The 24799-nt window shown below is 31.0% G+C and overlaps 1 protein-coding gene across 4 annotated transcripts; it reads right to left on the reverse strand.

Moving 5' to 3' along the window:
• Positions 1-483: 483 nt before the first annotated feature.
• On the reverse strand, positions 484-14780 carry LOC113869515. Of its 4 annotated transcripts, none has more exons than XM_027505871.1 (18): positions 13862-14780; positions 13670-13758; positions 13447-13554; positions 12964-13071; positions 12662-12752; positions 11585-11637; positions 10413-10475; positions 9333-9377; positions 9004-9039; positions 6790-6845; positions 5908-5989; positions 4518-4646; positions 3996-4137; positions 2792-2912; positions 2365-2590; positions 1469-1669; positions 1296-1381; positions 484-1052 (listed from the first exon to the last, which is right to left on the reverse strand). In XM_027505871.1, exons 1-18 carry the CDS (start codon positions 14643-14645, stop codon positions 953-955), a joined length of 2520 nt encoding a protein of 839 aa, XP_027361672.1. In that variant the 5' UTR covers positions 14646-14780; the 3' UTR covers positions 484-952. The 4 variants fall into 4 exon arrangements, with proteins under 4 accessions (XP_027361672.1, XP_027361671.1, XP_027361673.1 ...); XM_027505870.1 differs by having other exon boundaries at positions 537-1052; positions 1296-1384; positions 13862-14709; XM_027505872.1 differs by having other exon boundaries at positions 611-1041; positions 13862-14691.
• Between the last annotated feature and the right edge of the window lie 10019 nt (positions 14781-24799).

Genomic DNA, 24799 nt, shown 5'->3' on the forward strand with positions numbered 1-24799 from the left:
CCAAGTTTTAATGAATAAGTTTTACTTTTCTGTAATCTGTAAAAAAAATAAGTTTTATTTTTCTCGGAGATATATTCGTGCAGGGTGCAAACTACTACTATTAATAATTAGGATCGATTGATAATAATAATAATAATAATAATAATAATAATAATAAAAAGAGGCATTCACAGATTTTAAAAAAATTAATATATATCTAATTTGATTTTTGTATTTTTATTTGATCCTTTAGTCATTTGATAACAAAATTAAATTCCTTCCAATCTAATTTTAAATTATTTAAATTGGATAATTTTTATTTTTTTGTTTAATTTTTAAAATTTATATTAGATTAATTGATTTATAGACAGACACCCCATCAATAATCACCTTACATCTCACAGGAAAAAAAATAGCATATAAATATGTTATCTAGTTTACCATAAACTAAGTACGTACTTTCAGTTGTTTATTAGATTAAATATTCAATAAGTATAATTTTCTCATGGAAAAATAGACGCCTTTTATAGATTAGGGTCAAAATTAACTTCCCATACCGTGTTTGTGTCATATAAAATTAATGTAAAAAGATGTCCTTCATAATTAAACTAATGCACGCATCCATCTTGTGATTGAAAGATGGGTAGACAAATCTTGCTTTACTTTAAAAATCCCACTAGTAACTACAACGTGCTCAAATGCAACGTTAATTGAAAGACATACATACACTATTTACATACAAATATGTGACAGCTTACAAAACCCTATTCTTCTAGGGTTTACTTAACAAGGACTAGAGAAGAGAGTGAAAAGAAACCAGCAAAACTTGAGTACTAGTCAAAGGACCATACGCCTAAAATAAATTCAATAAATAAGGAAGCTGCTGCTGCTCTGCCTGTATGAATGTGTTTATCAATGGCACGAGAACAGAACAGTTTTGTGATCTTTGCAGCCAGTAAGTTATACTACCAACTTACAACCGAAGAATAGTTCGAAGTGTGTCAGAGAGATTTTGAATAGTCCGCTGTTCCTGGATCGCTTGCAGCTCCTGCAGTGGCATATCTTCGTAACACCTAACAAGTAAAGCAATTAGGAAAACAATAATCAAATCAAACAAACCCAATACACGCCTAGGAGGAGCTGAAAGTAATCATCAAATCCGAAATCAAGAGCCTCTAAATTGTGTACTTAACTGACGCATGTACATAGGTGTTATACAATTCGTCAATAGAAGCTTTTGCACAAATAAATGACTAAAATTTCTCACATGGAAGTGATAAATTTTTGCTGAGTAGAAGTTAAAGAAAGGAACATACATCTTATGGTAAGCTAAAGCCTGTGCCAGATTCATTAGAGTAGAACTTGATGTCAATCTTTGGTAAATGCTTGGAGGAAGAGGCATCTGCTGCATGTCAAATGATAAATGTCCATAAAATGTGAACAGACAAAAAGTACAGAGGGCACACGCACACACAACATGCAGAGTTACCTCATTAAGTCCTCTCCGACACTTTTTGGACTGTCCGTCACCACTAAAAAGCTCTTGCAATGCTTCTACTGTTCCAGTTCCACTGGTATCCTGTTGCAGGCCACCGAGCACATTGTCTGACAGGAGAGCAATAGGTGATATATCTGTTGCCCTTAAGAATGGTATGGGCACTGTATTACCAGCAGCATAAATGGACCAAAGCTGCAATAGCACAAAAATTGAAGTGAACAGACGATAAATCTTAGATGCAGTCTCACAAGATACAATCATGATGGCCCAACAATATACAAAAGATAGGGGTATTAATTGGAGGAGGAAAAAAGAAAGAAATTTGCCAAGCAAAGGATGCAGGAAGATATACTTCTCTAAAATCTCGTAACACTGATTCTAATAACCAAAAACATCAAATCTTTACTCAGATGGATTGATATCATACAGAATATCGTGTTTGATATCAGATACTTATAGGTAGCCCCTATAGTTAGTATAATAATTGGGCAGTTAGAGAGTCAGTTAGCTGGGTGTTGGGATAATTAGAGAAATAAGGCATATTGTCTACATACAAAAGAAAAAGGGGTCGAGAGGGAGCTTTTTAGCTTGTGATTTGAGAGGAATTCAGATTGTTGTGGGAGAGTCCAGGCCTTTCGGAAGTCTTGGGAATCATTTGTACTTATTTCTTTTATATAAAGAGAAGTTTTCATTTAGAGGTCTGGACGCTCCCACAATAATCTGAATTCCCTCTCAAATCACAAGATAAAATCTCCCTCTCAACCCCTTTTCTTATTTATAAGCAATATGCCTTATTTCTCTAATTATCCCAGCCTGCTAACTAACTCTAACTACCTAATTATTCTACTATGGGTACCTTTCTTAGATAAATAAAATCACAAGAATACCTTATCTTGTAAAGCAAATGATCTGCGGCTGACTGTTTCATTCTTGAATATGTTATTGCTTATATCACTACCAACTCCAGCTTGTGCTCGATGACTACCTTTTGTTTTGAGGTTCTGCTCAGTTGAATTAGTAATGTAAGGTAAAGTTGAATGTATGGTATTGGTAGGATGACTAGATCCTCTGAAAGAAGCTGTATTTGTGACACCAACTTTTTGACTCTCAATCCTGAAAGATTATCCACAAAAGAAAGCAACTTACATAAGGACATAAGGAATAAAAAGGAAAAAGAGGGAAAGCTCGAATAAGCAAATGATGTACATTTTACAACTTTGCAAAGCTAAGACTGTTTAAATTTAGGTGAGAGAATGAAAGAGAACAACTTCCTTGATAAATATAGGCAGCAAATGTAAACAGATAGGTAAGTACCCAGGGTCAGCTAATCTGCCTCCTGTGCCACTGGTCAGAGCAGACAAGGAAACTTCAGAATCTACATCATGTGTGGTCTTATGTGATGCATCTCCATGGACTATTACAGTGCCAAAGTTCCCTGCCAATAATCCACATAAATTAGTTATTTCATCCAAAAAAACTTTAAAATATCTGTCATTTCTCCAAGTTTAAAAGGTATAAATTTTAGAGAATAAAATAAATTAGAAATCTGACCCTTTGGATTAAAGGAAAGAAAATGAAAGGAGAGAATTTTAAAATAAAGATATGATTTTCAATTTTTTGTTGAGTTTTCTTTCTTACCTTACTTTTTTCCTCATTTTCTTTTTCAACCGCACAAGAGAAAATTTAAAATTTTAAAAATCGTCCTTTCTCCCTATTTTCTCTCAATTCTTAAATGGGTAAGCAACAACTACAAATACAACATAACCCAACCAGATGAGGCAGGCCAAAGAAAGGAAATTGGGAAAACTTGAAGTCAGGATTGAACAAAGTAACCCCTGACTACGTTGGTGTTCAAGGTACCATCTGGTCTATAACCCATGTGGCATAACCAGCAAGCTCTTCAAGTCCACATAACAACCAGATTATTTAGTGAAATTCCACAAAACTCAGTGCTTGAAAAATGATTAATACAATTATTGGAAATGGACCAAGCCTAACTAAACCTTAAAAGCACCTCAAGGGAGAGGATTGCCCAAGTCTTATAGAGTATTTTGGCCATATTCCTAGTTCATACTTCATTCGCCACATCTTAACAACAATAAAAATCAAACAAGTATAAATCCTAGTAAGCAAGACATCTGGAGAAAAACCATGTATCATAAACAATGGTTCAGCTGGTAAAGGCACAAGATATTAGATAAGCGTTCATTGACACCAATAAAGAAACATTTCTCTCAGTTATGAGAGACTCAACATATAAATGCACACACATCTATGTATATTGTATGCTCAACAAATGTGGTCTGAATCACACCAAACCATTGGCCTTCATGTATATTGCATGCCATCGCAGTTGATTTCAGTAGGCATTAATAGGAAATCTGTATTCCTGCAGCCTTTATAAAGCTCATTTCTTTCACCACCACAAAAGGAGAAGCACATACTTTTAAGTAACATTAGGCAATAATCAACCACAAAAAATTTCTGTCAAGCCACAGATAAGATGAAAGAAAAAGACCTTCACTCATGTCTACATCTTCCCCCTTTTGCAGCTTCCTCATAGTGCCATGTGATGAGAGATCAGCACCCCCCTCTACACCTATGTTAAGAGGTCTGGATGGAACAGTATCTCCGTATTCATCATTTAGCTTTGAAGCTAACTGTGAAAGAAAAATAGTTATTTTAAGAAATATTCTATAATATATTGTATCCCTAAATGCAAGGATATTTGATTGTATTTTTTACTCGGACAGAAAACCCACAAATTATGGGATTTGACTCTAATTTCTTTCCTTTTAAGGTCACAGGTATTTACATATAATCCATGTGTATCATCAGAACTAAGAAAGTACTCCATATTTTTCGATTTGGGAATACAAATGGCTGCTTCAGATTAAGAACTTGTGTTACAGATGGAAACTAGTTTCTTCTTTATTGAAGGTAGCTGATAAGAACAAGTTTGACAAGTGCATGTGTGTGTGTGTGATAAAGCATTGGGCACAGGGAGCAGAGGAATGCGCGCAGCAAGTTGTAGTCATACCTGATCTCCTGATGCAGCTGGAGCAAGAGTTTGCACCTGCAAAGCCATTGAAGCCCTGATTTGCCTTGCCTTTTCTAGTTTTGGCAACATTGCAGCAGATCCAGTTTTACATTTTTCAAAGAATTTGTGCTACACAGCCAAATAGAGAAATCAAATATGCAGTTGCAAACTAGATAGGCATAAATCAAATTAGTTTGAAAATTAATGAAGGCCTTCGTTTGGAGTTTGTCTAGCCACCCTTATGTGTAGTAGCTGAAATTCAGCTCAAAAGAATTATCAGCCATAAAGGATTAACATGGTAATCCTAGAAAACCAGTCTATGCTTTAAAATCTGCTATTATTTCATTTAAACTATTATTATTATATGCAGTGGGCAACATTGAATATTGAAATACTTTATATAATCATTCACATTTTTTAAATTATTTTCAAGTCATAATAAGAATCAAGTTTTACACTTTGATTTAATAGGTGAAACTAAAACATAATATATCATATTGAAAGAAAAAAGGAAGAAAAAAATTAGTTAAGAAAATATCAGTAGTCACCATCTTAATTAATGCATCTTAATCAATTATACAAGGCTCTCCACATGCATAACAAATTTATATATAACTCAAGTCACAGGAAATTTATAAAACTTCACAAGTCTAATATCATACCAAACTCTCATTTTAGTAAATTTAGACATAACTAAATAGTTGAATCTAGCTATATGATAAGGATAAATCAAAATCAATATTTGACAATTGAGAAAAGCCTTAGTGCAATGATAAGTTTGTTGCCTGGTGACTAAGAGGTCACAGGTTCAAATCGTGATAATATGCTCTCTGCATAGGGCAAAGGCCGCATACATGTACGTTGGAGCCTCATGCTCTTTTTAAACCAACTGAAATATTAGTGGATATACTTTTCGCAATACTTTTCATAACTATTATTTTTATCATTGCTTCTGATAAATCAACTATCAAAATCTAATGATATTTAACAATATATTAAAGGATACAAACAGGTTTACTTGTGAGAAGAAGTTGCATTCATAGCAATACCACTTTTTTTTTCCAGAGAAGGATCAATACTTTAAACAATAAAAGTAAGCATACACTCAAAGCACAACTAATACTGCTTATAGAATCACCATTATAACAAGCGTTTCCAATCCCCCTCAACATTCCACCTAGCCATTTGCCAATTTTTTCTATCTATATTTCTCAATCTCCCAAATATAAATTCATTTCATCTATTATTTACATATCTCTCTTGCTCTCTTTTCCTATTTTCAAATGTACAAGGATAGCTCTTCATTGGTACATATGCAAACATAGCTCTGGACAAACATAAGTTTCTTAATAATGACTAAATTCTCATAAGAAACAATGTAATAGCATACCTTCAACATCTCACATGCAGTAGGGCGGAGACGAGGTTCTTTTGTTAGGCACTTTGCAACAAAATCATGGAAATATAGAGACCTACAAAAGAAAATAAACTTAAACCATTGTCATACACAAAGATACCATCACTAAATTTAGTCACTATCTCAAACACTACTAAGATATGGCACCACTAAAATGACATCAGCATGTTAAGAGTTACTAAGTTTTGTTGCATTTATCGCATTAGACTAAGAAAGCACCAACCTTGTATTGTTTCTTTTTTTCAGGCTAATAAAAGAAATTTCATTAAGATAAAGAGAAGAAATTACAATGAATTTGGGGTACAAGGAGTCCTCCTATAACTAAAAAGAACTAACCTCCTATTCTTACTCTCTAACACATGACAGTATAATACCATTTGAATGAATGTGTTACATTCAGAGATGGGAAAGGAACAACGTAAGTATGAGATTTTGTTTATGTAGGTCAATAGGTGGGATTCTCGCTTATACATAACTTTTAGCATGTATCTTTGATACAGCTAATATGAGACAGCACTTTATTAAAAATAAGCCAATATAGAAGAAAGTCAAGCTCTCATTTATACCTAATAAGTGGTTTATTTCAATGACATCTTACTATAATGTCTTTTTTCAAAAGATCATAATAAAGCATAAGAGTCTGGGATTGTATCGAAAGTATTGCAACAATCTGTTACACAGTACTGACTTTATAAAAAATAAAACTTGTACGTCATATAATATACTATTACAATTATATAAACAAAACAGGATTCTAGATCATCAACAAGTAACTCTTCAAGCTCACTAATTTATAAATTAGCTGTAAAGGTACATCTTGAATATTATAGTACAGAGTAGACTACAGAAACAAACCATTTTTCTTTATCTTCAAGCATCGGAGCAGGTTCTATTGATATCATGAATAAAACCTACAATAGGAAAAAAATATTTGCTTTATACTTCGAACCCATGCGGAAAAAAAAAAAAAAACATAGAAATAAGCACAGGCTTAATAATGGCAAGCAATAAATAAAAATAACTAAATGTTTATTATAAATAAAAATGTCAAGCATTAAAGACTCATTGGATCCCTTCTAGCAAGAGTTACCCTAGTACACTTTCATTTCACAACAATCAATTACTAGAAAGTGTTTTGGAGCCTCACGGCAACCAAAAATTTGCAGTTCATTCAGACAAGTCTATTGATCAATGGTTTATCAAATAGAAATAATACATATAAAACTTTATTTTCAACCAAGAAAGGGAAGTAAAATGAAGATGTACTTTTTAAGGAATAGAAATAGCTATCTCAAAGAAGTGGGCAAGATTCTTTCTAATTTTTTTTCAGTTTTAGGTTTGTCAGTACTCAGTAGTTTGTAACATTTAATCTTCCCAGGTAGCATTACCTTGGAATTTCTAATGAATCTTGAACCCATTGTATTTGCAACAAATTGTGTTGTATAGTTTCTTATAAAATATAAATATGATTGCAATTTGCAAGCTGGGTTTAGGATTCAATTTACACAGAAATTAGTTGAATTTCAGTATCAGGCCACTGATAATTGGCAAAATTAAGGCCCAGGACCATGCCTAGCCCGGTGATCAACTCTAGTTTCAGAAGCTTTAATAGCAGTAAAGAGAGCAAAGCCTTATTATGGCATTGAAGAATTAACATTGTTCTTCAGTGTTTTTGGTTGGAGAGTGCCCACATATTCAAGGATTTTTTGCCGTACTTGGATTGCTAAGGGAAGTAAAGGTCCCTGACAGATGCAGAGGGTTGGAGAGCTTTATTTTGCTAATGGCCTTAAGTTGCCTGTTGTAGCTGGCTTTTATTTTGTGATTTGTTAAGACAGTTACTTCATCCTCTGTTTTCTTTTTATTTCCTCTCTCCTGAATAACCTGCTTTTATAAATGCACACACATAACAACAAAGTTGTATCTCACTTAGGTGGGTAGGCTACATAGATCAATCAATGCCATAGGACTCTGAATTATCAATCTTTCAGTTCCAGTAAAAAATAGAAGTGTTTATAAATGACCAACAAAAACATAACTGCAGGCATTTATTGCTAAAATAAAGGGAAGAAAATCAATTCTCCTTAAATAATAATAATAAAAAAAGAACAGTAACAGATGGTACAAAAGAATTCTCCCACTTTTCCCTTACAGCACACACAGTTTGGTTTGAGTAATAGCTCTCATTGCCATTATGCTCCATAAAAGTGGCATCAGGTCAAAAAGTTATCTTCAAAAAATTGCCTTACAAAAGATTATCATAACAAGCACATAGCACTGACACGAATCCCTAAGGTGCAATTATTTGAAATATGCTCTGAATGATATTATCCACCTTTCAAAATAAAGAATCATATGAATGGCATAACTGCAACTCATCATATTTTGAATTTGTTTAGCACACAGATTGTACAATTTAAATGCATAATTAATTAAAAAAGAAGTAAGAAAGGTATTTATGGTAAATTTAATGTTCTCTGGCTGGAATTAAAAATTGCATGTAAGCAAGCAAAATCTATGGAGCTTCTGCTGAAAACAGAAACTACACAAACTGTTTTCTTTTCATGTTAATTCTCATAAACTTCTAGCAGAAGCAATTTTCATGACAGCAAATTTTCACAGCAAGAACAAATAAAAAAATAAATAACCACTCTATGATAAGATACAATGTTTATAACTACCACCAACAGTTAAGTACATCCTTGGTCTGATTTCTAAAATAACTAGAATTTAGATCCTCTTTCATGACTAATTAACATTCCTCAAAATAAATCTCAATATACAGTTGTCCAAAATTACATTCCCTCTAAAATAACCTACTCAAATAATTTTCTATTTATCTCAGTCACTCTTTCATTTTTCCATCCTAATTCACCTACTCAAAAGTCAAAATTTCCCCAAACTGACAGTGAAAAACAAAAAACAGTAGATCAAATAATAAATAATCTGACCATTTTATGAAAATCAACATAAATTACCAGTTAAATATTACTTATGAGAAGAGGGCAGAGGGAGAAGAAATTATATTTTATAAATAAAACAACCAATAGCATTAAGTACTAAGTTACTAACCCTCATTGGATGTACATCTGATCTTGGAGGAACACCCTGAAAATTATGGTAACAGAATTTAAGCATCTATAAGCATGAGAACGAGTAATTTTTTCATTGTAGCATCCAGATAAAAAGCAGAGACCTAACATAAAGCTTATATTTTTATGGCATGAGTCAATACCTAACAGTATATGAATGACCGACCAATCATGTAAAGATAGGAAGTTCCTTCATAACAATAATAAACTTTTCTTCATTGAAGAAGGGCACAAACCCACACGGGAGAAAGTAGAAACAAATAGTTTACTTTGAAACAATAAAATTAAGAACATAGGTAATGGATATACCTCAGCCATTTCAATTGCAGACACACCAAGAGCCCAAACATCTACCTGAAAATCATAGTTAAATAATTAAAACCACATCATATACAAGTGTGCCAATAATTTAATCATGCAATACTACATACGTAGAATGATACTTCTCTAGACTCTGATTAATGAAACATTGTAAATAGGAACAGTATTGAATAAAACATTACTGATTCAATTTCACGTTTGCTGATATATAAGTAACCTAACTTAGAAACTAACATCGTAAGTGGCCTAGTTTTTCTCTTCTTAAATAAATGTTTTCAAATATACACCAGATAAATTGCAAACTCAACTATTTAGTTCTGAAAACCAATTTGATAGTTCTAGATCTTCATTCTCTCTGATAATTCTATATTTTCCTTTAGGGAATAGACACAATTCACTTGCTTATAGCATCCTCATCTTTGACATCTTTCCCTTCATAAAGCAGCATCAAGCTATCAACTAGCCTTTAACAGTTTAACCAACCTTTTTCATTACTTTATGACAGCTTATTCTTTCACATTCATTTGTTCTCAAATTTTTCATTAAATTGCAGACAGTAAAATTGCAAGCAGTGATGAACTCTAAAAGTAATCATATTTTATATGTAATTAGTTACTATTTATTACCACCACTTCCCTCATAAGTCATAAGTCAAAAGTCAAAACTCTCTGCATTCTTGTTTCTTTATGATCTGAACCACTAACATGGAAAAAATTGCATGATACGGTTTAAATATCCACTTCACTAATTACTGTTTTATTGCTTATCAAGCATACAATACACAAAAGCAGGAGTTTCAAATTTTGAACAAGGTCCATGAGATAGCAAGCAATAAGTATCTTGAAACTCACCAGGGTGAAATTAGAAACCCTTTGTTCAATTTTTAATAAAAATTAATATATACACAAATATAAATATTAATGTCCAGCAATAACTTCTACCCCCTAACCTTAGAGCCATCTACAGAAGAGAAAGAACAGGTAAATGGAAACAAAGCATGGACATCAGGAGATGCAGTACAGCGGCAACAAAAGAACAAGAGCAACCAAGAAAAGTAGGTTCACAAACCTTTCCATCATAGCGACTTTCTTGAATAACTTCCGGAGCCATCCAATGAGGGGTTCCAATGAACTATAAGCACATTAAACTGTAACATCAAAAGTCTTTCCACGATAAAAAATAAAAATAAAAATAACATCTCCATATAAAAAGCAAAAAAAATAACATTAATGCAAGTCAAATACTTTGGAAAATAAGTGCATGCCATTTTCAATAATCCTTAGCAACACGTGCAAGGTTAAAAACACCTCATTTCAAGTCATACTCTTAAGAGAAAATCCTCTGGATATAAGCGCATATTTCTTTTCTATAAGTAAATATGATGGGACTAAAAACAACTGCAAAGTCATAATAAGTTGCACACAGAAACCAGGTTGGGCATTTGAATGTCCTACTGTACAAATTACAAATTAATCAGAAATACATGCTTCAAAAGACTGAGTCAAAAAATGCTAAAACCAATCATTTTTTCTACTTGAAATACACACACTTGTAATCAAAGGCAACGTAACTTGCATGATACTCATGAAATGCACATAGCACAATCATCTCCATCTCAGTTTAAGATGGATTTTGCATTTTAGTAGAAAGAACATACACCTAAATTAACAAAAACATAAATACACAATACTCAAGGATAGATGTTTGTTAGCTAGAGGAAAGTCAAAGATGCAAGTTTAATACAGGTCTAGAGAGAGTTTATTCAAAAAAAACATAAAGATATGCAGCCATCAACATCCCATAGGCAGAGCACTTAATGGCACCAAACTTTGATCTAATTTAATATTTGTTCCAAAATTGAAATATTCTGATGTAAATCAAAATACTCTTTTCATGACCTTTCTATTTGATAAAAAATTAATAATCTTACATCCACACCATAACTCAGCTGTCTAAGCTTTTAGAACCATGTTCCTACTTCCTACCTTTCACTTCAAGAATCCTTTGACTGAATAACTTTCACATGGTTAAAACTAATTTTATTATGAACTTGTCGACAAAAAAAACTCCTACCCGTTGTATTTATTATAAACATCACATGCAAATCTAGAATCCCTAAATCTTAGGGATTGAAATCAGTTAGTTATTGTTTCTATTCTATAAATGGAAACAAATCAAACAATAATAATAATAAATACAAATCATAATAAACACAAAGAATAAGTTTACACAGCAACTACCGTATTGCGCTTTGACATAGTCCTTGTAAGCTGTGCAGCAACACCAAAATCCCCTGCTCATTGTCAACCAGGATTCTTAATGAGTCTGTTGTTACAAGTCCAAGAATATTAACACCTTAGATATGAAATCTAAATAAATTTCAATAAATGAAGATAAGAAGAAAGCACAGGGATCAACATAATGCTTCTAACAGCTAAATTGAAATGCATCAAGCACACATTAAGAATAATGCCATTGCTTAATTTTCACAGTTCAAATACATTCTTTTATAGATAAAGGTTAAGCACATATATAGCCCCAGGAAAAATATTCATGATTTTGCAAGTACCAATTAATAAAAAAATATACTGTAAAAAATAAAGTATAAAAACATTGAGAGAAATCTCAAAGCTAATTATCATTGACCATCTAATAATGAAATTTACATTACGCTCTGCAGTTTTAACAGGCATCAGCATTAAACTTCAAGATGTCAGTAACTCTAAACTTTATCTAGGAAGTTATTAAAATTTCAAAATGCGAATGCTATCAATCATTTTCAGTAACCATTGGAAATAACTAATGAGGGAAGAATGTGATAATTGTTAAATAAAATGTCAGATTCTCCAACCAAACTCCGAATGTTGATGTGTTCAAGGGCATGCATCTATTTAGAAGATATATTAACAATTGTACTTGAAAGATAAAGACAGTTCTAATTGTAGACAATGTGATGAATTGAAGAACATTCAATTGAAATTCTAACTTTGAGTGAAGAATATTACAAATCTTTCACTATGATGATAAGTGTACCCAACTAACCTGACCATTTTGTAGTTGCAGTAATATATAGAAAGGAAAGTTTTTCTACATGCAATCACTTTTTCATAGCAGAATAGCTTCTAGATGGTAGTTTATTATACAACATTTTAGAGTAGTTATTCTATTAGCCCATCTCAATCATAAAAACTAAAACACAATAGCTACTTGTTAAATAAAAAGTCAAGGAAAACACAAAAGGGTGAATTTAACTTTGGTTTTAATGTGCAAGAGAATGATTATCACCACTAAAACTACTGTACAACTACTGTACTCACCTAGCTTGACATCTCCTTGTTCAGTTAACAAGATATTCCCACCTTTAATGTCTCTATGGACTTTAAAAATTGAGTGCAAGTATTCAAGTCCCTACACATAATTAAGGAAAATGTCAGGGAAAAATAAACAAAAGAAGCATACAGATCAGAAAACTTGGTTCAAACAATTCTGCTGAAGTAATTTGTTTTCGAAATTCAGTCTAAACCAATGAGCCAATGAATACTTCGGCTGAAAACCATGGTAGGATACAATCAGTCAATAATACACCCAGTGCTAACCAAGTCTATCAAATCAAGTATACCTTCAGTGCTTCTCTGCAGATATATGCTATTTGACCCTCATCCAGTGGTTCCTCAGTCACATTCATCAGATCAGCAACACTACCACCACCACAGAATTCCATCACTATCTGCCAAAAACTTAATCAGGATTCAGAAACATATTTTAACAACCAAAATCACTTGGATTAAGAAAGTTTATACAACAGAGGAGGCAGGGAAGAATAACAGTTAAAAATTAGGATTAAAAACAGAGGGCCCTGCCAGTTTCTCTCTTCATCTTTGTCAAAAATATTCTGTTAGAGTATGAGTGCAAACTAGTGTGACATCCCTCTAAACAAATCATTAGTTTATCATCATAACAATAAGGAAGCCCAAAAAGACAGAAACACCTTATCAAAAAATCATTAGCTAATCACTCACATGTAAAACTCTAAATCTATAAAGAGTTTCACATACGCAATGCCACATGAACAATGAGTTGAGGTTAGAAAAAAACTTCTTACCCAAAGATACTCTTCTCCTTGATAGCTTCCAAGATAACGGACAACGTTTGGATGATTACATTGTTGTAACATCTCAATCTCACCGCGGATTTCCTCATATCCCTCCTCCTAATAAGCACAACCACCATCGAAGTTCATTTACAACAGTTCACACTCGTTCTCATTAATCAAAATACCACAACAAAAGTACGTGATTCTGAAGACAAAAGCAACAGAAACTCACCCCTTCCGATAACGATATTACTTTGATAGCAACCATCTCCGAGGTTCTCAAATCCCTAGCTTTGTAAACAGCTCCATAGGACCCCTTCCCTGCAATCCATCATCAAGAAAAACTAACTTGAAAAACACCATAATCAGAGAAGCAAAACACAATTGAAAATAAAACGAGCTCGAATTGCTCTTTGATACTTACCAAGTTCATTAAGCAATTCGTATTTTGTCGTAGGGTCCTCTCTGATAACACTATCAGGGATTGAACTCGACGAAACCTTAGTCGTTATCGAATGTTGCCTTCCCTCATCGTTCTGCGAGGATCCACTTCCTTTCCTCTGCTTTCCAAATCCAAAATCTCCCATCGCTTGCATACTCGCCACAGCTCTCTCCATCGTCGAACCGCCGCCACTACCGCCGCTCGTCCGTCGCAACACGGTTCCGCTTACCGACTCTCTCTCGCCGGACCTCACCGTTGAGCGCACGACGAAGGTTGAAAACCCGCCGCCGTCATGGTCACCGTCGTCGCTTTCGTCACCGCCGCCGAACCTGTTCAAAGGGCTCGCCTGCGTTGAGCTCTGAGCCTTCCAGGTCGAGCCCGCCGACGAAGCCACGCCGGAAGAAGATCGATCGCGCTGCCGGCTCCGATCGGACTTCACGATTACGGTGCCAAAATCGCCGGAGTCTTCGTCGTCGTCGTCGACGTCATCGTAGTCCAGCGGCGCTCCGCCGCCGAAATCCTTGGGCAGGTGCTTGAGAAGCGGAGGGAGAGAAGAGTATTCGTCATCGTCGTCATCACCGTCGTGGCCGTTGTCTTTGTACACCATTGTCGCGTAGGGATCGTCCTGTGAATGAGCGCCTCCGGCCTTACGCCTGCGGTTGGATGCTCCGTCGTCGTCGACATCGTCGTGGACCACGAAGGTGGAGTATATATCGGATTTGGATCGGATTTTCCGGGTTCCGGATGAGAAGGAACTCCGATCCATTTTCCACTCCGATGGGGGAACACAGAGTGGAGAAGGAACCAATCCTTTCACTCACCCTCAACTTGCCACCACTGACGCAGATTGCATGCGTTGTTTATTGGGCTTTCGTTGGGCCCGTCTGTTTTGGGCTACTCTGCGTTAACTGGAAGCCAGTGCTAGTCATACAACTTTCGAATTCATCCGACCAAAAATTCTATAACTTTGTCAGCAATGAGTCACTACACTGAAAACCCAATCCACAAAGAAAAACTGAAAAATGATAAATAAAAAAAATGGTTATCATGTAAGGAAATATGTGATTATAAGATCAGTTGTTGAGTTTAACTTTAAAGTTTTAAAAATGCTAATTTCTATTTAGAGTTGGGCATGTATGTTTGATTTTTATGATTATTTATTGTATATTATTGTAATGCTCTTATATTTTAACATTGTGGATTACGTAAGTGTAGTTGAATTTTCTACCAAAGAACCATGACAAAAATAAAATAAATTTTGGTAAGGTTGTTTTTATTTACACATTATTTTTACTATGACTCGTTAAAGGGGAAAAAAATAAAGACTTGGAGAAGGAAGGTAAGGTGATACTCACAATTTCATTCAATTATTTATTTATTTTTGGTGTTGTAGGAAGAAACCAAAGGAAACAAGAAAAATCAAGTGCAAGTGTGAGACACTCTTAAAGCATTAAAAAGCATAAACTCATGCAAGGAAGTTCGACATGAACAACACATCATTAGCCAATATTTGACTCCACTGATTAATCATATATAGTAAATGATTATATTTAAATCAACAATAAATCCAATTGAATGCTTTTTCAATTTAGTAGGCCTTTGTAATTGAATAATGCCTATATGAAATGGATTACGTCAAATCAGTAGTTTATAAGTCAACTATTACCAACTTATTTAAAATTGTAATTGAAATAAAAATACCAAATTAACAAAACTTCAAGTTTAGCTTGGTCTAACTTTTCTTTTCCTTCATATTAACCGTTTGAGCTTTATAGAAAAACCTCTTAGACAACAAAACTAAAATTGATTCAAGGTTTCACCTCTATTGATAAACCTACCTAAATTAACACTTATAAATAAAAATAAAACTAAAATACTAGAAATAATAAGTTTTACTTAACCGCGTACGGTTTTTTTTTTTTTTAATATTGTTTTAAGGTGTTGATAGGCCTTGAAATTTGTGAAATATGATTTTCTATTTCAGAATAATAATAAAACTAAAGTATTACTGTGTACTTTTTGTACATTATTATTTTAAAAATTTATAAATATTTTGTACATTAAAGTTAGAAAGAAAATTAATTAAAATACATTTTTTTCTTTTATATTTCGTATTTTTATTTTAATTATAAAAAATGATATAAAGATGAAATATGAATAAAAATTCTCTACAATTATTGAGTAGGGTTGATTTATTTCCAAACTTGCATGGCATTGATGTTATTATTTTCTAGATCTTAAGCTTAAGAAAGGTTATAGTATTTATCAGCTTTTGAGGTGCTCACTCAACTATCCTATGACATTTAACATGAAAATAGGAGCATTACATTAAAAATTATTAGACAATTGAAATATATGTTTCACATTTAATTTTAAAATTTTTCAAGCATAAATCTACAAAGTTAAGAGTTATTTATTTATATTGAATGAGCATGTTAATCTATATTTAAATATATTTTAAATAATTTTTATTTTAAACTGAAATCTATTAAAATTAACAAGTAGTTACGTGAAAGTTAATTTTTGTGTAAGATACTTTTAAAATTTAAAAATAAGTCAATTAAAATTGATTTCTGTTTAAAGATAAATTAAAAGATAAAGATATGTCAATTAAAGTAGATTTCTATTTAAGGACCATTTAAATTTTTAAGTAAAGTTAATTAAAGTTGACTTCTATTATATTTTAAATTAAAATATACACATAAGCAAATTTAAAGCAAGACAAAATTATTTTATTTATATTAAAAAACTCTAATAATAATATTAGTTTTCAAACTTCATGATGTAAATAAACAAAATTTGCGTCGGGAATTCAAATAAATTAACTGTTAGTATTTTTGTTTTATAATTTTAAAGTAATTTTTAATTTTATTCTTTAACTTTTTTTTAGTTTTATAATTTAAAAAAGTTTTAAATAGGCTATTTTTCGTTAAAAACTCTAACTATGTTAGAAAAATTTGTCTTCCTCCTCCTTCAATCTTTGACTTTATCTTTGACATATGTTTTTCTTACTTCTCTTTTATCTTCATAGTTTTATACTTAAAAATTTATTTTTTTGCTATTAACACTAAATACTCACTCTCAAATCTTAAACCATAAACAAATCATCTTTTTAAATACTTATCTTCCATCTCTGAAAGATTTATGCTTATTTTTATATTGTACTTTGAGCTTTTGAAACACAATATTTTTGTTAGTGAATATTTCAAAAATTATGGTAGTATAAAAATTTAATAAAATAAAAATTAGAAACATGAATATTTGTGTGTTCAAATCAATTAAAGATGAAAAATGAGTATTAGAAAGTTAGGTTATTTATAATTTAGAATTTAAAGGTGAATGTTTGGTGTTTGTGGTAAAAAGATAAAGATAAAAAAAAAGTGTTAAAAGTAAAAGTAGAGATTAAAAAAGAAGATAATGAACAATACACGTATCATAAAAGTATAAATTTTTTTAATGAAGTTGTATTTAAAACTTTTTTATAAATTAAAATGTTAAAATAAAAAAAAAATTAAAGAAGAAAATAAAAATTTACAGTTAAAAGACAAAAATATTGATTTTGCCTAATCTTAAACCTGGTATATTTTTGCGGGATTTAGTGAGATCTTTATCAATTGGATAACAAGCATCCAACAGAAAAAGAAATTATAGAATCTAAGAAATAAAATGTCACGTTTACTAAAACACGATTAAAAGAAGATGAAAAGATAGAAGATTAGGTGTTGATAACATTGTGTGGGGAGAGAGAATTGATCCTTTTATATCTTGATATATCCCCTAAATAAAGTTTAGGTAACCAATGTATATATTGATGGATAATGTGCGGCCTGTGTAGCATGCTCCACCTGTGGAATGAAATTTACTACAAAACAAAATACTATGCTTCTTCTGCGTGCGTGGCTGAGGTGACTCAGTGCTGTGGTCACCACAACATATATCTCCTGCCACAACCGCCACATCCAGATTCTTCTCACTCAACACATTTATTTATTTATTTTATATTTTAAATAAAATATAAATTTATGATATTTAACTTTTTTTTTAAATTTTAATGAATTATACAAAATATTGAAATTGCTTCAAAGAATATAACATAACTCTAATCCATATAACTGTTTTAGTGCCACTCCACATGGGAATCTAACCCTCATGTATGTGTTTCCAGCTATTTTACAATTCAGACATTTTTTTTCCCTCTTATTGTTCATGTAAAGTGTAGACTTCAAAAGTGGAAAATAAAGAAGGTGCCGCAGCTAAGAACAAAAACTTGTTAATATAGTGTTGTTAATAGGTGTCTTATGAGTATTGGTTAAAACTTAAGAAATAAATAAAATTTTCCTAAAAATTACTGTAAAAATATAATAATGATATTTTCTTATAATTTTCAATTAGTATTTTAAGAACATTTGTTAAAATTTTGCATTCTCCGTTATAATATAAAACCATTGTTTTAATCTCCTTAACTTGTATATGCAAGAAAAAAACAAACACACTAAGTTGTGTTTAGACTTAGACAGATAGAAAATCAAAATTTCCCAAGCACAATTCATATAATACAAATAATCGACCTAAAGAGCAACATAAATTTTGTTCACTATGTTGGCTCTTTCAACGGGCACACTAATACTAGTACAGATACTATTTGTAGTTTTCATAGTACAATTTAAAAGGTTGGAGAAGTTCAAAGTTTATGTGGAATTATGTACATACCTGAAATACAAAATATATCTCTACAATAATTTTATATAACCTTTTTTAACAAATAAATTAAGAAATATAAGATTAAAAAAAAAACCATACGGGATAAAATAAGTGATACGATGAAACAAGATAAAATTAAATAAATTATTACAAGTGTTTAAATTTAAAAAATATATATGCATCTTTACCTAAAATAATTAAGCTCTCTGCACAATGTTTGTGTACAATGCATGAAGCTTGGTTTGATGTGTGTACACCACGGATGAAGCTAAGTTTGGAACAAAATACTTCATTATCTTGGAGAGTGGAAATGCATGGTTAAGGTTTGGAATGGGTATAAATTGGATACTCTAGCTAGCTATGTGACAATATTCCCTTCCAAATAATGCACCCTTACTGGTCAAATATCTAATTAGAAAGAGAATTATATACAGAAATATCCTAGGTAAATATGTTAATTGCACAGGGAAAATCAGTAAAATATTTTTGGTTATGGAATCATTAGATATGAGAATCAATTAAAAAAAATAAGTAATTGTAGCAACTTGCACATATTGGGCAAATAAAAGTGTCCATTTGGATATACAAATCCTGAATGCATCTCCTTTTCATGAAAAAAAAGCTGGGAAGCTTTTGGAAGGCTCTCACTCATCAGCAGGACATGTTCTTTCTAAAAGAATGTGAATCCAAGAAAGAGGACTGAACCATTTATATGTCCCTACAAAAATATGTTTATGTGTCTAGGTTCTTATTCTACAATCATTTAAAAGTAGCACTGTTAAGTGCCATTCATATCATTAAAGTTCTTAAATGGAGGTTCTATCTAAGTTTCATAAATCCACAACCACTATCTAGGAATCTTTAGTTTTTGATTTTGATTTGCGCACAAGCACCTTAAAAGAATGAGCTAGTTCCTATAGGATCAATTAAGACTAGCTAGATATTTAATATATATTAAAAAAGTACATATATCTAATGAGAAGATTGGTTCGATTTCTAATAACAATGAAAAGACTTCAGCAATAGCAAAATAATAATAAAATAAAATAAAATTCTCTAGCTGCTGTTTGATGGGTCTCACCAAACTTATGTTATTTCTTTTTCCTTTTTCTTGCTGCATCATGCAGTAATAAGAGAAGATCTAAATCCTTCAACAATAACATTCAATTTTATATTAAACCCACGAATTTAATCATAGATTTTGTTTACTAGTTGCCTCTATATTTTATTCACTACCTTAATGAGCATAATTAAAAGTTTAATGATGATTAAACATTCATCAACATCCATTTAATCAAACTAAAAAATATCCCAAATAATATAAATAGAAAGAATTTAATTTTGAAGTATTATAATATAAAAAGGGTTAGACTGTTAATTAATAAGAATATATGGTACATATGACTTTTAAATTAATTATTATAAATATCAATAAGTTTTATTGATATAATAATTTATTGTTAGAAGAAAGTATAAAAAAATTATACTATTAATTCATTTTAATTAAGTTTATGAATATATATATATATATATATATATATGAAACATTAAAGAAATTTAATTATTCAAAAGTAGAAACTTTCTTTGGTTATATGTGTATATTGAAGAGAAATATATTGATTCAATCATTAATAAAAGAACTCACGAAACATGCGATTGATGCATGAGTGGGGGAGTAGATTTATGGAAGTTATTTTTTTTAAAAAAGTGGAGACTCAAATTTATAATATATAAAAATAGATAATATGTGAAATGTGAGGAAAAATTTCCATAAGTCTTCAAAGTTTCCGTCTAGCCTTTGAAATTAGAGTTATAAATGAGTTTCGAAATTAAAATTGGAAGTACACCTTTGTAATTTCAGCTATATCAGTGCTGTATATATATTACAAATAAAAAAAAATTCTGTAGAATGAGTCAAAATAATTAATTTATAGCATATTTCTTAGCTTTCACCGTAATAATTTTAATTCTAACTATTAAAGATAAAAAATAAAATTTTATATTTTGATATTCATCATATATTTGTTGCTTGCATATTTTAAAAATAACTATTTTTTGACATACTGTGGTAAATTGTTGTTGGCACTTGCAACATTACTCCAATGACCTCCAACTTGGATTTGTCAAAATAGAGGGAAGAAAAATGCAAGTGACCTCTAATAGCCACAGTCAGAAACGTTGTTTGTTATTGAAGTCTTCTAATAAAATCCTAATTTAATTTAAATTATGAATTATATTTGAACTATTTTATGTCTCAAATGTAAAAAGAAAAAAAAAAGATGATATTCTTAATCAATTTTCAATTCTATATTGCTATATGACCCTAAGTATGATATAAATTTTGTTCTTAACAGATTAATTAGAAACATGGTTTGAGTAGTCAAAGCATAAACAAGTTGTCTTGAACACTACAACTTGTCGAAGATCAATGAAGAAATCTGAAAGAAAGAAGAACTTGATACTAAATCTTTATGATGTATTGCATTATTTAATATTTTTAAAAAGAAAGAAAGCAATATTAGTTAAAAATTTGAAGGCCGGAAAACAAATCTTCCTTTAAGCTTTAGTCACTTCGACTAGTAGTACTGTAAAATAAGAACATATGGCGATACTTGAAAGATGTGTGGTCATGGTTGGTTCATTCAAATGTCATGCATGCATATATAATGCAAAACATAAGTTGCTAATGGAAACAAAAAAGAATAAAGGTAGATGGGCCACAGAGAGTATGTGATGGTGTTTGGCTATAACCAAAAAACTATAGGATGAAAGTAGTAATGAATTTGGTTCTTTTTTAAGCTAAAAAAGAAAAGTGGGGTTTGTTGAAGGTGGACGAAGAACGAACCAAATCAAAAGGTGTGTGCTTCCTTCACTATCAGTCTTCCTCATTCCTAAAGAGGGTAATTATAAGGAATCACTAAAAGAAGTTTAGGTGGGAAACAAAAGCATGTTAGTACAAACGCACACAAATACAGTTAAAGAGCTGAGTCAGATGACAAGCCTTAAAATATATGTTTGTATAGGAATCTCATGAAATGGACTTTTCTAGTGTTATCTCTTGGAATAATTTATACTCAAAACAAATTGATAGATCTTTGTTTGTATGCACAATGGTTAATTTCTTGTGTTTACATTAGTTTCGACGAGAGTGTTCAATGTTGTTTTGACTATGTGTGTTATATATAATATCAGTTAACATCGTACAATTACTTAAAAAAATCCCATTATATTTTTTTCTTAATAAAAGGACCTATCTTGGCTCTTATTCAGTATTTTAATTTTGAGTTTTTGTCATGAAAGAAAAAGGCATGAAATTTGATTAATTTAAACCATACTTTATTGCAACATATAATTCACTAAAAAAATATGGTAAACAATTAATAAATAGTATACATCAAATTTCTTGGGTGTCAAGTGAACCTGCTCAAAATCAGGTAAAGAGAAAATCGACAAAATTTTTAATGCTTGTTTTAAGGGAAAATAAAATAACCTTGTATCAGATTATCGCAAGAATCTCCTAATGGCATTCAAGACAGCGGCTCGGTTTATTTTTATTTGGGGGTAGCAGTGTTACACCAAATATAAAAATATTATCATATTATGAAAATAAAAACAAAAACTAGTGATATGAATTTTGTATACATGAACTTTAATTTTAAAACTTGACTATTTGACGTAGTAATATAAAGTTATAAAAAATAACAATTTTTATTTTCTTAGTGTATAGAGTAAAAAATTGATGTCTATTGAATAAGTTAAAACTATAAAACTTCCGAAATTCAATATATCTTTAAGGAAAAAGTTGTAAAAAGAAAATTATCAAAAGGTGATTTTTTGTTAAGGTACTAAAATTTAAAGCCAAGTGATACCACATTGACATACCTCAAGTCCTTTTCTTGTTTTGTCTAACCATATGCCATTAATACAAGCCTAGTTTTCAAGAGAAATAATGCTTCAGATGTGTGTAATAAATGACAATACTCAATAAATACAAATAGATTCTCTTATGTATATAAGCTCCTTATTCAGAATTAGAGTATAATTTTTAAAAAACCTAAAACATAAATTATGGCTTGCACCATTTTACACATTTTAATTGGATATAGCTTCATCAAATTACAAATCGTCTGTTAATTTGTATTCTTCTACATAGATAGCTCAAATTTACGTGATTTTTAGATTGTATAATTTAATATGTGTATTGATTCTTATGTAATATTCTAGGAGTTGATAAATAATATTCTTACTGTTTCAATTCCGTTACTCAATAAGTATATATAGAAGCACCAGAATATATACGTGTAGATGTACAACTGTATTTTAAAAATTTTCTAATGTTGTGTACATGCATTTTGTTCAGTGAGGTGCTTCCTTCAAGAATAGGATCTCAGTCCTATATGACGTATGGATAATCAAAATACAATGCGTCCACCCTAACAATCAAACTCTAATACTAGTGTGGATTTGATTATTTTTGTGAATTTTATCCTTTAATAACACAAAGTATCAAGTCATAAATAATGCATATAATAGAGCAAAAATCTGGCAAATCGGGCATTGGTAGAATCTCACAGCCCAAAAACACAGTTCATAGAATCGCTTCAAAGAATAAACTGTCTCGTGTGTCGGCCATTGTAGAGTTAAGTGCAGGTTGGACAAGAAGAATCGTTGAATGAGAATAACTAATGTAGCTAGTGCTTATTTGGATTTGTTAATGTATTTTAAGTACATTTTTTATCACTGATGAAGAAAGAAAAAGAGTCAGGTTTTGTAATTAGTCGATTATACACGAGTAAGAATAGCATTTGCAAACAAGATGCCATACAAAGACATTTGTATACAAGAAAATCTTACATTATGTTGTATATTAATTTAGAATTTATTTAAAGTGTAACCATAATATAATAATTTTTTACATTATCAATTAATCAAAAATTGTCACATAATAAAATATGTTTTTTATAATAATTAATAGAAGATTATATCTATTGTTTATTATAATTAGTTAACATTTTTTAAAAAATTATATTAATAACACCAAAATTAAACTCATTTATTTATTAATTAATTATATAAATTTTTACTTATCAATATAAGAAATTAAACCATATATTTTATTAAAATACATTAAAAATAGGATAAAACATACCATAATAACAATTTTCTGTTTCATTGTAAACTCCTTAAAATTTTACTCTTACTTTTCATTCTTTAGAAAGTGGCACAATCATTTAACATTTACAAAATACATAATAATAAACATGCATCCTAACCATGTAATTTCTTTTACTTCATATTGTATACATAAACAATTATTCTGTTTGGAGGGAGGGCTGTTTCAATTACTTGAAACAGAACAGGTAAAATAAACAAATAATAGTCTTCCAAATAAATTACTCTAAATTACATATACCCAAGTAGATAACCATAAATGTCTTCATACGACCAGATTAGAGCCCTTTTAGTTATATCATAAAATTAACGAAATATTTATCTAACTGTTACTTGCCAACTATAAAATAAAAGGAAAATAAGCTCGTCAAGAAATAAAAAATTCTTCGATTATAATGAACTCCCATGTAAATTCCAACATCCTATTGATTGATTCCCTGATTCCTTAATCAAATAACACTAGTTATAAAAACCCAAAATTAAAATTAAATTAACCCTGTTCGCACATGGACATAGAATTTCTCAATAATAAACCTTTTTTAGAACAAGATTTAGACGTCTTCATTTCTTAGTTCAATGAATTCCACTCTATAACACAACCATCATTAATACGGAGCAACTTTAAACTTGTTCTGGTTAATTGTATCGACAAGTCGGGCACACGCAGAGGACCTTGATATTTGAAACGGCATCAACGTGATCAAGAGAAACCGAATTAAAAACTCATATCCGAGAGAGAACCACAAGAAGAGTAAATTCCCATGATCATTAAACATAAACAGCACCTACGCACGTTCATTAAGCACAGCACATAAAGAACACCACGCATTACAACTTAATTAGATAACAACTCACACAGAAGAAACCTTACATCCAACAACACCTTTCCCAAAAACCTACTATTAAGCCCACAAAACTAAGGTGCATTTAGAACAAGATGTAAAAGGTTATCGAAACCCTAATTACTAAGCTTAGCGAAATAAACCAAAGCCGAATAAACAACTAGCGAAGTTTGCTTCTGCCACGGCACACAAGCCATGGGTCTAC

This window comes from Abrus precatorius, unplaced genomic scaffold (genome assembly GCF_003935025.1).
Source record: "Abrus precatorius isolate BTA unplaced genomic scaffold, Abrus_2018 Scaffold6, whole genome shotgun sequence".
Taxonomy (NCBI): Eukaryota; Viridiplantae; Streptophyta; class Magnoliopsida; order Fabales; family Fabaceae; genus Abrus; species Abrus precatorius.

Coding starts and splice junctions, on each gene's coding strand:
- LOC113869515 (XM_027505869.1), bottom strand. CDS start 14,645: ATGGATCGGAGTTCCTTCTCATCCGGAACCCGGAAAATCCGATCCAAA. Junction 11,638..12,661: donor ACAAGGAGATGTCAAGCTAG/GTGAGTACAGTA, acceptor GACAATGAGCAG/GGGATTTTGGTGTTGCTGCA. Junction 10,476..11,584: donor CTATGTCAAAGCGCAATACG/GTAGTTGCTGTG, acceptor ATGTGCTTATAG/TTCATTGGAACCCCTCATTG.